Source organism: Dermacentor albipictus, chromosome 1 (assembly GCF_038994185.2).
Source record: "Dermacentor albipictus isolate Rhodes 1998 colony chromosome 1, USDA_Dalb.pri_finalv2, whole genome shotgun sequence".
Classification (NCBI taxonomy): Eukaryota; Metazoa; Arthropoda; class Arachnida; order Ixodida; family Ixodidae; genus Dermacentor; species Dermacentor albipictus.
The window spans coordinates 456,919,237-456,931,905 of record NC_091821.1 but is presented as its reverse complement, the minus strand read 5'-3'; the positions used below and the strand labels follow the sequence as shown (position 1 = coordinate 456,931,905).

Below are 12,669 nucleotides of genomic sequence, written 5' to 3'. Positions count from 1 at the left end.
AGGGAAGGGAAGCGTAGCAGGGGGCGGCAGAAAGATAGGTTGGCGGATGAGATTAAGAAGTTTGCAGGGACGGCATGGCCACAATTAGTACATGACAGGGGTTGTTGGAGAAGTGTGGGAGAGTCCTTTGTCCTGCAGTGGGCGTAACCAGGCTGATGATGATGATGATGTCGCCGGGCGCAAGAGCCTCTATTCCCGCGGTTGTTTGGTCTTTGCAGCCCGGAAAAATTAAAACCTTAGCAACTATCCTAACGGCAGAAAAATATTTAGGAATACGAAAAAGACATATTCGAATAGTTCTCAATGGGCCGCACAAATAGCCTATTGCAGATTTCGGGTTCCAAGCATTTCATTAGTGGCATGTAGATTATTATTAATTATTTATCTAAGCTCACAGTAAGTAATCGCGGCAGAACTCATCTCGCGATGACTGCTGACGGCAATGCGATCGGCTTTCTAGGAATGTAGCTATTAGCAACGAGCAATGAGCAATGTGGCTAACGCCGTAGTCATGAAGTCACTTGAACGTGTGAAGTGATCATTGCGAGACTTCATCTGCGTCGGCTATATGCGACATGCTCAGGTATTGTTCTACTTTCGTATGGCCCCTGCTTGACAAGGTCCCATGAGCATGGAATGATAACGACGACTGCATGACACTGACTCCATGACTACGATGACATCCTGGAGGAATCACGTCGTTAAAACTATATAGCGGTATGAGGACGATAATGAGATGACCATTGTCAAATTGAGAATAAGCTCTAACGATGATGACATGAGCACAATTGGCTGACGATGGTATGACGACATGATAAGAAAGCTTGAATTACTACGACCGCATATAAAGGGATGTATGATGTCGACTGTCGGACAATGACACAATGACGACGATGGGATGGCACCGGTGCACAACCAGGATTGAATTATGGCAGCTTGATTACAATAGAAGAATGAAGAAGGAATGACGTCGACGGCTTGACAGAGTCCTTATGACTACGACGCCATGAAGACAATGAGGCGACGTCAGTAAAGTGATGATTATGGTAAAACGACGACGTGAAAGATGGTGGGGGCATGACGACTATGCTGGGATGATGACTCTGTGGCGATGATCGCATGAAGACAGCGGCTTGACAAGAGCCGGGCAATGACGTGAGAACGAATACAATACAGCAACCTTAGAAATATCAATAGATACCGTCACAACGGGTGAATTAGGAAAATAATGCTAATCGCTTTAAAATTATTTTGAGCTGTACGCTAGAGGACAGTGAGCAATACTAATTTGATTGAATTCTTGTAGAGCGCACTTGTACATTTTAAGCATGGAAATAGGCCGTGAAAATTCAGGGAAACGGTGTTTGGTCGCACCGAGACGAAGGAATAGCCTTGGGCAGATCATGTAGCCGCGGCCTACTGCAGTAACAGAATGTGTGGCAAGGCTAGACAACGTAGTCAGTGGCAGCAGTGCATAGGTAATTTTTCAATCTACAAGTACGATAGTTACGGTACGGGCTGCACCAAGGCATATACCGCTTTGCTTTCCAAGTCAACAACCCTCAAAAGAAGGACTACCATGTAAACCGGAACATCATATCACCGAAAGGCGCTCATTTACCCAGCGTCTTCGTAAAGGTAGCGGGCGCGCACGGAGCTCCCCCAGACTGTCTGTTTACGACGCGCACGAAATGACGATTTAAGGTATTACGTGAGTTGCGTGCCTGCACTTTACCGTTTTGTGCTCGCCAATAACGCGCGCTTTTCTTCAAAAACACCAAACCGGCACTAAGCGGCCATGTTGCCATTCGCTTCGTCGAAGTTTCCAACTCTCATCTTCAGCACCGCTGAAAACGGTCCCCACGTGTCGCTGAGTCTTGCTCGCTAGATAAAAGAGAAAATCGCATGCGAAGTTGATTTGAAGAGGTGACACTAGAAACCACACAATAAAATGCCAACAGTCAGATTTTTATATTTATACGGTGCTATGCGTTAGCTAATATGCACATCGTAGGTGTGCAATACGACGACACATACTCTGCTAAAGACCGCTATATAAGCCCAGGGGGGACAGTGGCCTGCTTTCTTCAAGAAGATATTTGGATTTTATAACGCTTTCTGCGTATTCGCGACTTTGATTATATCTTTCTAGGTGACTATATTTTTGCTGCAAAACGTAATTCTGCCGGCCACCCTCGAAAGGAACAACTCACTGCGCCGGTTGCTTCAGCAAGGTCGCAGAGGTCCAAACAAAATGACACCTCTCGCAATCTTTGCTTCCTAGCTCACGTGTTTCTTGAAGCAGCACGATGAACTTATCCTTCAGCAGCTCCTTATCGGAAAGGCGCGCTTCTGCAAGAACGGTGGTTATGCAGCGCTTGTTATCTCGGTTCAGTAAATGAACTCCAGACGCCGGCTGCGTCTAAGTTCCGCAAAACGAGGAAGTGTTTAGCTTTGCTCGCCGCGCCCGTCGCCCCAACGGCACAAGAAAATAAAAATACTAACTAGGGGTGAATAACAGTGACGATCGCCATTACTAGTAGTCAGCTTTCCTACTTCGGCTAATTTATAGCCCCCGAAATTCATGTGTTACGAGTTCCCCGAATAGCGGCTATTGCGGTACTTCACAGCTCTACACGTCCACAGACGCGTGCGCCGATTGCCTCCCAACACGACACGGCGTAGAGAAACGGAAGTCCCGGTCTCAAGGCATGGTTTATCTTACTGCAACGCGCACGCTCCTACTGTAAACATTCGTTTCCCTTGTGCTCTTTCCCAAACATTTGCCGCTCAGCCCTAGTTGGAGCGGGACGCATTGCGTGCCCTGGTGTAACTGCACATAGAATAAAGCACTATAACAAGCGCTACTGCTCGTCATTGCTGCACGTTGGTCTACTATGCCTATGGTCAGGCAGGCAGCAGTGGCACAGTAGCTGGTAGGGAACGTAGTACCAAATTCGTGCCACTACGAACTAGTGTTTTCGAACCAACGTGACTTTCGACGGAACCATGGAAATAGTAACTCCATCACTGCTGTTACTGCTTGCGGCAGTGACGCAAGCAGCAGCCCCTTCCGGTGAGTCCAGATTCTTGGAATTTCTCGTTCTCTTTTCCGTTGTGAGCCATGGCTCTAGCTTTGCATATTTACTCGAGGAGGAGGAGGAACAAACTTTTAATTTGGAAACAGTATTCCCGGGTAAGCCCTGGTTCAACTCTCGGTGGGAGGTCTCCTCATTCCAGGAACCCTCTGGCGTTCGCTGCTTCCTTGGCCCTGGCAACGAGACGCCGTTGTTGTTCCAGGTCTTCGGAGACTAGCTTGGCCTCCCACGTTTCCATGAGGTCTTCGCTTTGTCTGGCGTTGCAATAGTCTCTCGGTGAAGGCAATGCGTCTTTGTCTAGATGCCATGGACATTCGATGATCAGGTGCGCTAAGGTGTCCGGTACACCGCACATTGGGCAGTGGTGTCCTTGTAGCGTTGGGTACAGTCTATGCATGATGATTCCGTGGATATAAGTATTACTTTGCAGTCTTCTGAGTGTAGTGCTTTCTTCTTTGTTGAGTTTGGGTGAGGTGGTGGGTACACCCTGCGTTCCAGCCTGTGATGTTGAAAGGTCCCTGAGTACGTGATGGGTACGGTCTCTGCCTCCGCTGGCGCAGACCAGGCGTCTCGAGAGTAGGAAGGGCTGGCCCGGCAGGTGTGGCCTCGGGCCGCGGCGTGTGCCGCTTCGTTCCCCTCCTGCCCCTCGTGCCCAGGAACCCATATCACGCAGGTGTAGGGGATCGGAGTACTGCGGTGCTTCAATAGCTTCAGTGCTTGTGTTGACACGCGACACTTAGCGTAGTTTCTGACGACTGCTTGAGAATCGGAGAAGATGACAGCTGAGTCCATGCACGTGATAGACGCTAGGGTGATCGCTGTCTCTTCTGCAGTCTCGGGGTTTTGTGCACGGACTGTGGCAGACGCTAGCTCTCTGCCCTGAGAATCTACGACGCTCAGGGCAAAAGCGTTTCTTTGCGGATATTTGGCTGCGTCGGTGTATCTGGCGTCCGGATCTTGCCTGTGTCTTCGCCGTAGAGCATCCACTCGGGCTTGTCTTCTTTCCTTGTGGTACGTGGGGCGCATGTTGCGTGGAATTGGGGCTATGCACAAGGATTCGCGGAGGTTTGCAGGAATTTTTTCTTTTCGGTCCGTGGTGGCTATAAAGGTTTCACCGTAGCTCAGCCGTTGCAGCACTGATCTTCCGGTGGGCGTGAGCTTCAGTCGTTCTAATTGACTGGCGTTGTGAGCTTCAGCTAGCTCTTGCCAGGTGTTGTGTACGCCCATCTTGAGAAGCCTCGTAGTCGAAGCCATAGGTGGTAGGCCCAGGGCGATTTTGGTGGCTTTCCGTATTTGAATGTTAATTTTTTCTACCTCTACATTCTTCAGCGCGAGGTAGGGCGTGCCATATGTTATTCGACTGGTGAGGAGTGCTTGCATCACGCGTAGCGTGTCCTGTTCTTTAAGTCCGCTTCTATGGCTTGCAACTCTCCTGACGAAATGCGTGAGCTGTGATAGCGTTCGCTGTAGTCGCGGGAGGGTGGCCGCCCCGGACCCGTCCTTGTGTACGTGTAACCCTAGAACTCGTAGGGTTTCCACTTTTGGAATGGGCGTCCCATTGAGGGTTACGTTAGGATCGGGTTCATCGTAGCCGGGTGGTCTGCCTCTCGTTCTTGACTTGAGGACGAGGTGTTCGGACTTCTCAGGAGCACAGCAGAGGCCGCATTTGTGCAAGTAGCTCTCGATGGTATCTACTGCTTCCTGTAGGCGTGTTTCTTGTGTTCCAGTGTTTGAGGCCCTTGTCCATAACGTGATATCATCTGCATAGAAAGCGTGTCTTACGTCTGGTATCGCGTCAAGGAGGCTGGGTAGTTTGATCATTGCGACGTTGAAGAGCAACGGCGATATGACAGAACCCTGCGGGGTGCCTTTGCTCGGTAGTCGGAAGCTGTCGCTGCGCAGGTTGTATATTCCAACGGTGGCCGTGCGGCCCGTGAGGAAATTCCTGACATAGTCGTATGTCCGGGAACCGCAGCCCACGTCTTCGAGGTTGCAGAGGATAGCTTCGTGACTGACTTTGTCAAAGGCTCCCTTTACGTCTTGCGTTGACAGGTTCTGCCTGAAACCGAACATAGTGTTTGGAAAATATCCGTTGTCTTCGAGGTACGAGGTTAGCCGGTTGTGAATCATATGCTCGAAAAGTTTCCCTACGCACGAGGTAAGGGAAATTGGGCGCAAGTTCTCGATGCTGAGCTGTTTATTTGGTTTGGGGATCATGGTAATCTCCGAGTGCTTCCATGCAGCCGGTAGCTTTCCTCTCTCCCAGCATTCATCGAAGTACTGGAGCGGGGCTGCGGTAGCCTGCAGCGGAAGGTTCCGAAGATGCTTGTTCATGATCCGATCTTTGCCCGGGCTGGTGTTTCTTGCGAGCGTCGATAGTGCTGCAGAGAGTTCAGCATGCGTGAAGGGTTGGTCAAGGTCGGGGTTTGGTTTGCCACCGTAAACTTTGTCATATGCCGTCGTATTAACGGGTGGGTCGCCGCACAGCTTCTTCTGAATTTCTAGGAGGAGGTTCTCTTCTGATCCGGCGTGGTTGTGCACGAGCCTACAGAGGTTCTGTCGCTGCTGCGTCTTCGTAGGGACGTTGTCGAGAAGGGCGTGCAGGAGATGCCACGTCGTCTTTGTGCTCAGGGTTCCCTGGAGTTTGTGGCAAAATGCGTGCCAGTTCTGCCTTCCTAATCTCTCCGCGTATGCCTGTGCTTGCTCGGTGAGGAGGGGAATTCGCTTCTTTAATTTCTTGTTTAGCTTCTGTCTCTTCCACCTCTTAAGAAGAGCTCTTCTGGCTTCCCAGAGGTGGAGGCGGTGCGTGTCGACGGCTGGCACTACTTCATTCAGCTGTATTGTTTTCGTGTGGCGTTCTGCCGTGTCGAGGACTTTCTCCAGTCAGTCATCTATGTTCTCGATGGTGGTCTCGACATTTAGCACGTCTCTGAATGACTGCCACTCCGTTACCCGGGCCGTTCCAAGCCTAGCGGGCTTGCGAGTGTGAGCCACGGTTAGTTGGAGGATGTGGTGATCGCTGCCCAGAGTTTCTGGGAGTCGGCTCCATTCTGCCGAGGGCACGTTTAGCATGAAGGTGAGATCGGGGTTTGTGTCTCTGGAAACACTATTACCTATTCTCGTTGTTTGGAGTGGGTCATTCCACATGATGAGTCTGTGCTGTTGTGCAGTGTCGTGCACTCGGGCTCCTTTCTTCGTGGTGGTCTGGTATCCCCAGGCCGTGTATGGGGCGTTGAAGTCCCCAACTATAACGACTTGGTGACCTTCGGTGCGCTTCTTAATTTCTCGGACAAGGTGGTCGAAATCTGAAAGGGCGTCTCTGGGAGGGCTTTACACACTGACTACGAATACGCTTTTGAGCGATTTCCTCTCCGGTATGATTTCGATTAAGGTGTGTTCGATCGGTGTATTGACGGGTTCCAATTCCTGTACTGTGAGATTCTTCTTGGTGAGAATTGCCGTGCGTTTCGTTTGTACGTGGGCGTTGTACCCTTGTAGCCCGACGTTTTGTGTATTTGTTTCTTGCAGCGCTATGAGGTCGGGTGGGTCTTGTTTGCCAAATTCTTGTAAGGTAGCACGCCGTGGTGGATAGGAACGACAGTTCCACTGCCATATGCGGAGAGTGGAAAGCGCATTTGTAGTCCTGTGATTAGGGACCGCCATCTTCGGTTGTTGCTGTTATTCCCTGCCGGCGCTCGCGGGTAGGTGAAATTGAACGAGAGGCACTTCGGTCGTTTGCTCGCGGCCGCTTTCTGTCGGGCTGAATGTCATTTAGTGACGTGTTGAGGTGCTGTTTTGTTACGTACGTCTTCTTGATGTGGGCTATGAAGTCGTTTTGTTGCGCTGCGAGTCCATCCACCTTGGCGTCTTTCGTGGTGACCTTATTGGCTATACTTGCGGCGAAATTCGTTATTGCTGCCTGGACGATTTTCTCAATTGTGTCGTGGGTATTTTTCATGATAGTTTCTTGGAGGATTTGGAATCTTGCGTCAACTACGGATTGAACATCTGCGTCGGGAAGTGAGAGTCACGGCTGTGCAATGTTCTCTTGGCCTGTCGTACATCTCTGTTGCAGTTTATCAATGATATCTTTTTGCTCCTCGCACTTCTGTAGAAGACTGTTTATGTTGTCTTGCTGTATCTGTTGACATTGGATCAGCTTGTCGATGAGAGCCTGTTGGCTTTGTAGTTAACTGTTTTGGTTGTGCAACGTGTTTTGTTGAAGTTGCACCTTATTTTCGAGAGCCTGAAGGGCCGCAGCTTCGGCCGACAAGAATTTGGAGCTGCTCGTGGTTCTCGATCCACTCGATCCGCTGACCACATCCGCGTAGCTCACGCGTTTCGGCGAGTGCGAGCGTGAGCGTGATCGGGAAGGCGATAGAAGTATAGATCTAGATCTACTTCGTTTGGGGACGCTGCCATCACTGCCCCTCAAGCTGGTGGTTCAGCTTCCTAATAGTGGGAACTGTTCGCCGCCTGAGCTCCAGCGACTGTCTCTCACTTTGAGCCTGTCGATGCGTTGCTGTCGTATGTTGAATGGCGGCGGGTTGGGTTTCAGTCTTTTCTTGCAATCTTTGCTTGCGTTCACTGTGGCATGCACACGAACCTCCGAATTTTGTTAAAGATACTTACAAGAAATATTTATGTAATTCATTATTCCCCTTAAATTCTTCATATATGCGCAATCGGACACGTATTATTTGTAAGTACTCCCCAATTCTATGAGCTTGAAGCAACACAGAGTATTCGCTACCAGCAGCATGCATTACTAAGGGACATATTTGTTGCTAAATATTCCGTTATCTTGTACTTTGTAAGATGACGTTACGCTACAGTACATCTTTCTAGTTATTGCTTGTTTTGCATATTTTCGTTATGTTTCGAGCTCAAATCAAGCACTCGTGACTTCCTGTGTTATTCCACTTCTTTCAGACAACTGGTGTGGTGATCCTCAACACCGCCACACGCTGTTCGACATCGGTCTGACCAGGGTGTTCGGCATGTCGTCGTTCAGAGATTTCCCACTGGAAGCGATCCACCAAACTTTCAGAAAATTCTTCTCGTTCAGAGTGTGGCTGTGGGATGGCAAACTTCGGGGCCTGCGGAACATTATACGGGGTGAGCGCAACTTCATAAATGTCACCGACAGTGGAGTGGTCGCCCACTTCGAGATCCATGGCGGGCCCCTTGCCGTCTCCTACCAGGGCACTATCCGCTCTGTTCTGATGGACACCCGAGTAAGGGTAGCGGTCCACGTTCGGCAGATCTACATGCGGATCTACACGGAAGAGTGAGTACACAGGCAATAAAGGTGCCCTAGAACAAGAAACGAAGCTCCGACAGTTCGTTTTGACTGTTTGTGCCCTTGTCCCCATCTTTAGCTGAAGTATTGGCAGTTCCCTGTAGGCCTAAACAGAACGTTTTCGCTTTGACTGGGTGGACAGGCGCACAAACGTTTTCTATGTAGAGGTAGCAAAACTTTCGGGGCAATGAGACAAACATCCCTGAATGGTTTCTGGAATTTGCAACCATCTTTGTAATTTAAGGGGATTAACAAAGGCTGACCACAGACTGACCTTCTTCTTTGACTGTAAGGCTTCTATTTTGCATTCCACGTGTCCTATTTCACTCTGTAATCCACCTCAGTGGTTGTTTGGAGCATTCCCGAATGTACGAGGAGTACTTAGGCAATATGGTTGCGCAAAGGAATATAGTTCCGAGCACAACTGTCTGAATATTAGTGGAAGAGATTTATTTTTTCTTTGAACATGATGCGTTATAATGATATGCAACTTGCCAGGAGGCTTGCGCATGCGTGACGTAGACAGTGAATTATTAATTACCCCCTGCGAGCGTAATAGCCATCCCAACCGCGATTACGTTGACGTCGCAGCGCACATAGAACGCAGACCGCCTGCTTCGAACGGAATTCGAGCTTATTACTGGTTCTCCGCACTCAAAGCAAGAAACAGGTGGTGAAACACTGTCACCACTCAGGCTCATCTACAATGTGGGCAAAGCGTTAGCTAGGTATGTCGCAATTGTTGAGGTATACTTTTGCTTTTGAATGTTCTAAGACTACACAGGCTTCGCCGAGCCGTAAAGGTTGTTTTATATCTAGTTATGAGATGGCACCACAGCTCTAGTGCTGATGTGTTGGCGATGTACAATGGTTTAAAGGCATAATAATTCACTGCATTAAATACAAGTAGGGTGCATGGTGACGGTTGCAAGCAAACGCCCAAATACGCTGAGGAGAGGTGCAGGGGAGCAGTTATCTGGCAGTTAGCCTTTATTAATGGCAACGTAGGCGGCAAGGGCCTGCTTACAAATCATACAGATGAAGCAAATCTGTGCTGTGACATTCATGTAGACAGATCTTACGATGACAAGACCAAATAATTTTACAAAATTTTAGTAACATTTTATAAACCCTCTTTACACAAATTTTACTAGAACCCATCAGCATTCTACAAACCGTCTCTAGACACTGTAAAAACTTCCTAGTAACCTCCTGCCGACTATTGGTCACCGATATTGAATTGAAGGTATAGATGTAAAATGTCGATAGAATTCTTACCAACTGCTTATTATCTTATGTCGGTAGAAATTGTCAACTGTGAAGCGACTATTTATGAACCACCTTCACACATTCTAACAACTTGCTGGTAACATCTTGTCGACTATTCGCCACAGACAGATAGTTGACAGTATGTTACTAGGAAGTCGTTAGGATGTATAAAGATGGTTAATAAATAGTCGCTTCACAGTTTTTAGGAAATACATAAAAATTTATTCAGAGATAATTACTTGTGCAATCATATATTGCAAAAATAACCTTTCATTATTTCTGAATAAGATTTTTATGTACTTCCTAAAAACTGTGCAGCGAATATTTATTAACTACGTTTGTATATCCTAACAACCTGCTAGTAACATCCTGTCAACTATCTGTTGCTTGGGAATAGGTACATAGGTGAGTTGACTTATGTGTGGCACTTAAGAACCAAGAAGTGATACAAGCAACATGTGTGCAGTTGAACAGGCATTATGGACGTTCTACAGCAAGATTATAAAATGCCTTTGCTGTCAAGGCAGGCATTGTAAAAGTGAGCTTGTTACTAAACATGTTAGCTTTCCACAAGACAGGATATTATATTATCAGTACATTCATATGGCCAGGGCCTCTATAACAAAAATACATATGCTAACAGTAATGACAATTTTCTAGTTATGGTGGCAAAGCTTGCATTATAATATGCTATTATAATCAGGTTAATAGCTATTTTAGCACGAAACAAAGGAGTATACACTAAGATAGCACTGAAATTGCCATGGAAAGAGCTTTGTTGAAAGCTGCACAAAGAATATTAAGATGCTTCTTTGTCACACACGTACCCAGTATGGCGTTGACCTTCTTGGAACCCAGCGGATCCTTCTGTGGAAGGCATTTGACGGCTGCCCAAGAAAGGACTTCCCTTCAACCTCTTCTTTTGTAAAAGAAGCTTTCAGGAGGCCCCCCTCGAACTGAAAGCTTGAGTTGTTAGCATGCAAGCGCAGCCTCTTCAGCAGGCCCTTTTCAACATATACAGCATCACCGATGTCTACCTGTGAAACAATACAAGCACAGATTCATTTTATACACGTTTGATGAAGGAATTGTTAGGAAATAGGGCAAGGTTTGAAAAAACGGAAGTAGCTGCTTCTTATTGATTAAGTTTAAAGAACAAAGCAGCCTTACGTATACCATAAATGCATTGTACTGAGCTGTGTACTTTCCCGTAAGTCTAGAAAGTATTGGAAACTGCAATGCGAAAGAAAGACATGCATCTGCCTAGATCTAAGCTAATTCGTGGCACCCCTTGACACAGAGTGAGATCTGGTGCTGTTCTAGCGATTAGCAGACATTGAAAGCTTCAAGCCTGATTGAGTATTGGGCTAAGCTGCACTCGATTAGTGACGCACAAGTGCTCGAGAAATATCAAACAAGATGCAATTGTCTTCAAGTACAATTGTCTGACTTCCCCTTGCAGACATGCAGTTTTCAATTTACTACCTGCACTTGGGTGTAAACATTTTGTCTGTAAAGATTTTGTCTGTCTGGGTGTAAAGAGTGAATGAAGCACATACACAAGCAGCATTCTCATAGTTAGCATAGTCTTTAATAGATACTGATACCTTCAATTTAGAAAGCCCTGTATATTGGGCCTCTTCAAACTAATTTCATGAAAGCTTTGTCAATGTAGAAGCATAGAATTTTAGTCATTAGAAGATAGGTGAAAGAAGTTAATTATTGAAATTTAAAATAAATTAAATTTTACGCAGCTCATCCCAATGAGAAATTGATGCAAGCAGTTTGTACATGACACATAAGCACTTAGACATCAAAATTAAGGACTAGAGAAAACCTTTGCTTGCAGGTTCATTAGTGCAAGCAGCCATGTCCTCGAGGAGACATAACTTTCTATTTAGGCAGAAAGAGGCTCGAGTATTTTATTGACACATATATGTGTCCTTGCATATATGTTATCTCTGTTGTAAACCTCTTCTTCGTGTATATGCAAGGTGTGTTTGTAACATGTCATTGTGCACAAACTCAAATCCGTAAGAACCTGCAAGCTAAACAAACAAGAGCGCAATCCCAGTGAGAAGCTATGCTAAACCAACGAGACAACCATCCCGGTAACAAACCGTATAAAAAATTTCACTGACATGAATTCTGACCTTTGAAACATAACGTGTACATGAATTTTATCTACATTTCGGCAATGGGCAACTTTAAACAATGGCTACGCCAACATCAGGACGATGTTGATAAGAAAAGAGTGTCATCAAATGCTTTGGCATAGCATGCAGCAATGACTAAACACAATAGTGACTGAATGAAATCTAGCATAATCGGCCAGCAAAGAAATTGGGAGCCATGCCTGTACCTGAATTCGCTAGAGATGCAATCAAGAGGACACATGGTAATCTGAAACCAAGGTGCCCTCCCCCGTCTTATGCTCAAACGTACTTAAATATACACTTCTACTTTTTTGCGCCATTGTGAACAAGTCTTCCATATGGAAGCCGAAATGTGGAAGCCGAAACCTGCTGAGCAGTAAGTCATGATCACCGCTCATATACACGCTTCATATGGCGCTAGCCGTCGTGTTTTCGAGAATACGTGCCCTCATGTTGAATTGGTGAGACCATATTTCCTCTTAGCGTCCAGCATTAGAAGCATTTTTTTCCTATGAACATTCTACTATCATCTGTTACTAGGAAGTTGACTAAAATTAAGAAAACAGTTACTGTGCAAAAAAATGTTTAAAAGCAGCCAGTCTTTGAATATTCATTCATAATTAAGATTATGTCATCGGTTCATTTTTCAATAAATCATTTTTAGAAACTTTCTAATAATCAGTGTTTCTAGAAAGTTGATTAAAAATGAAGCAAATTTGCAGCTGCGTATGAAGCAAGACCGTCTGGCACCAGCCATGTTCACTGAATAGCTACAAGCTTATTAATATAAATGCAAGTTCTGTAATTTGGGTTACGCACCTTAAAAAAGCATAATTATTTTTAT

General features: G+C 46.5%; 1 protein-coding gene across 2 annotated transcripts in view; it reads left to right on the top strand.

Annotated features, from left to right (window-relative positions):
* LOC139054791 (uncharacterized) overlaps window positions 1-12,669 on the top strand; it is a 65,204-nt gene that overhangs the window by 19,823 nt on the left and 32,712 nt on the right. Inside the window, exons 1-2 of one of the 2 annotated variants that reach the window (XM_070532407.1) lie at window positions 2,812-3,076; window positions 8,031-8,388. In XM_070532407.1, coding sequence (XP_070388508.1) covers window positions 3,010-3,076; window positions 8,031-8,388 — 425 coding nt within the window. In that variant the 5' untranslated portion in view covers window positions 2,812-3,009. Of the gene's footprint in view, window positions 1-2,811; window positions 3,077-8,030; window positions 8,389-12,669 lie in introns of those variants that run through there. The other variant, XM_070532408.1, reaches the window with a different exon arrangement.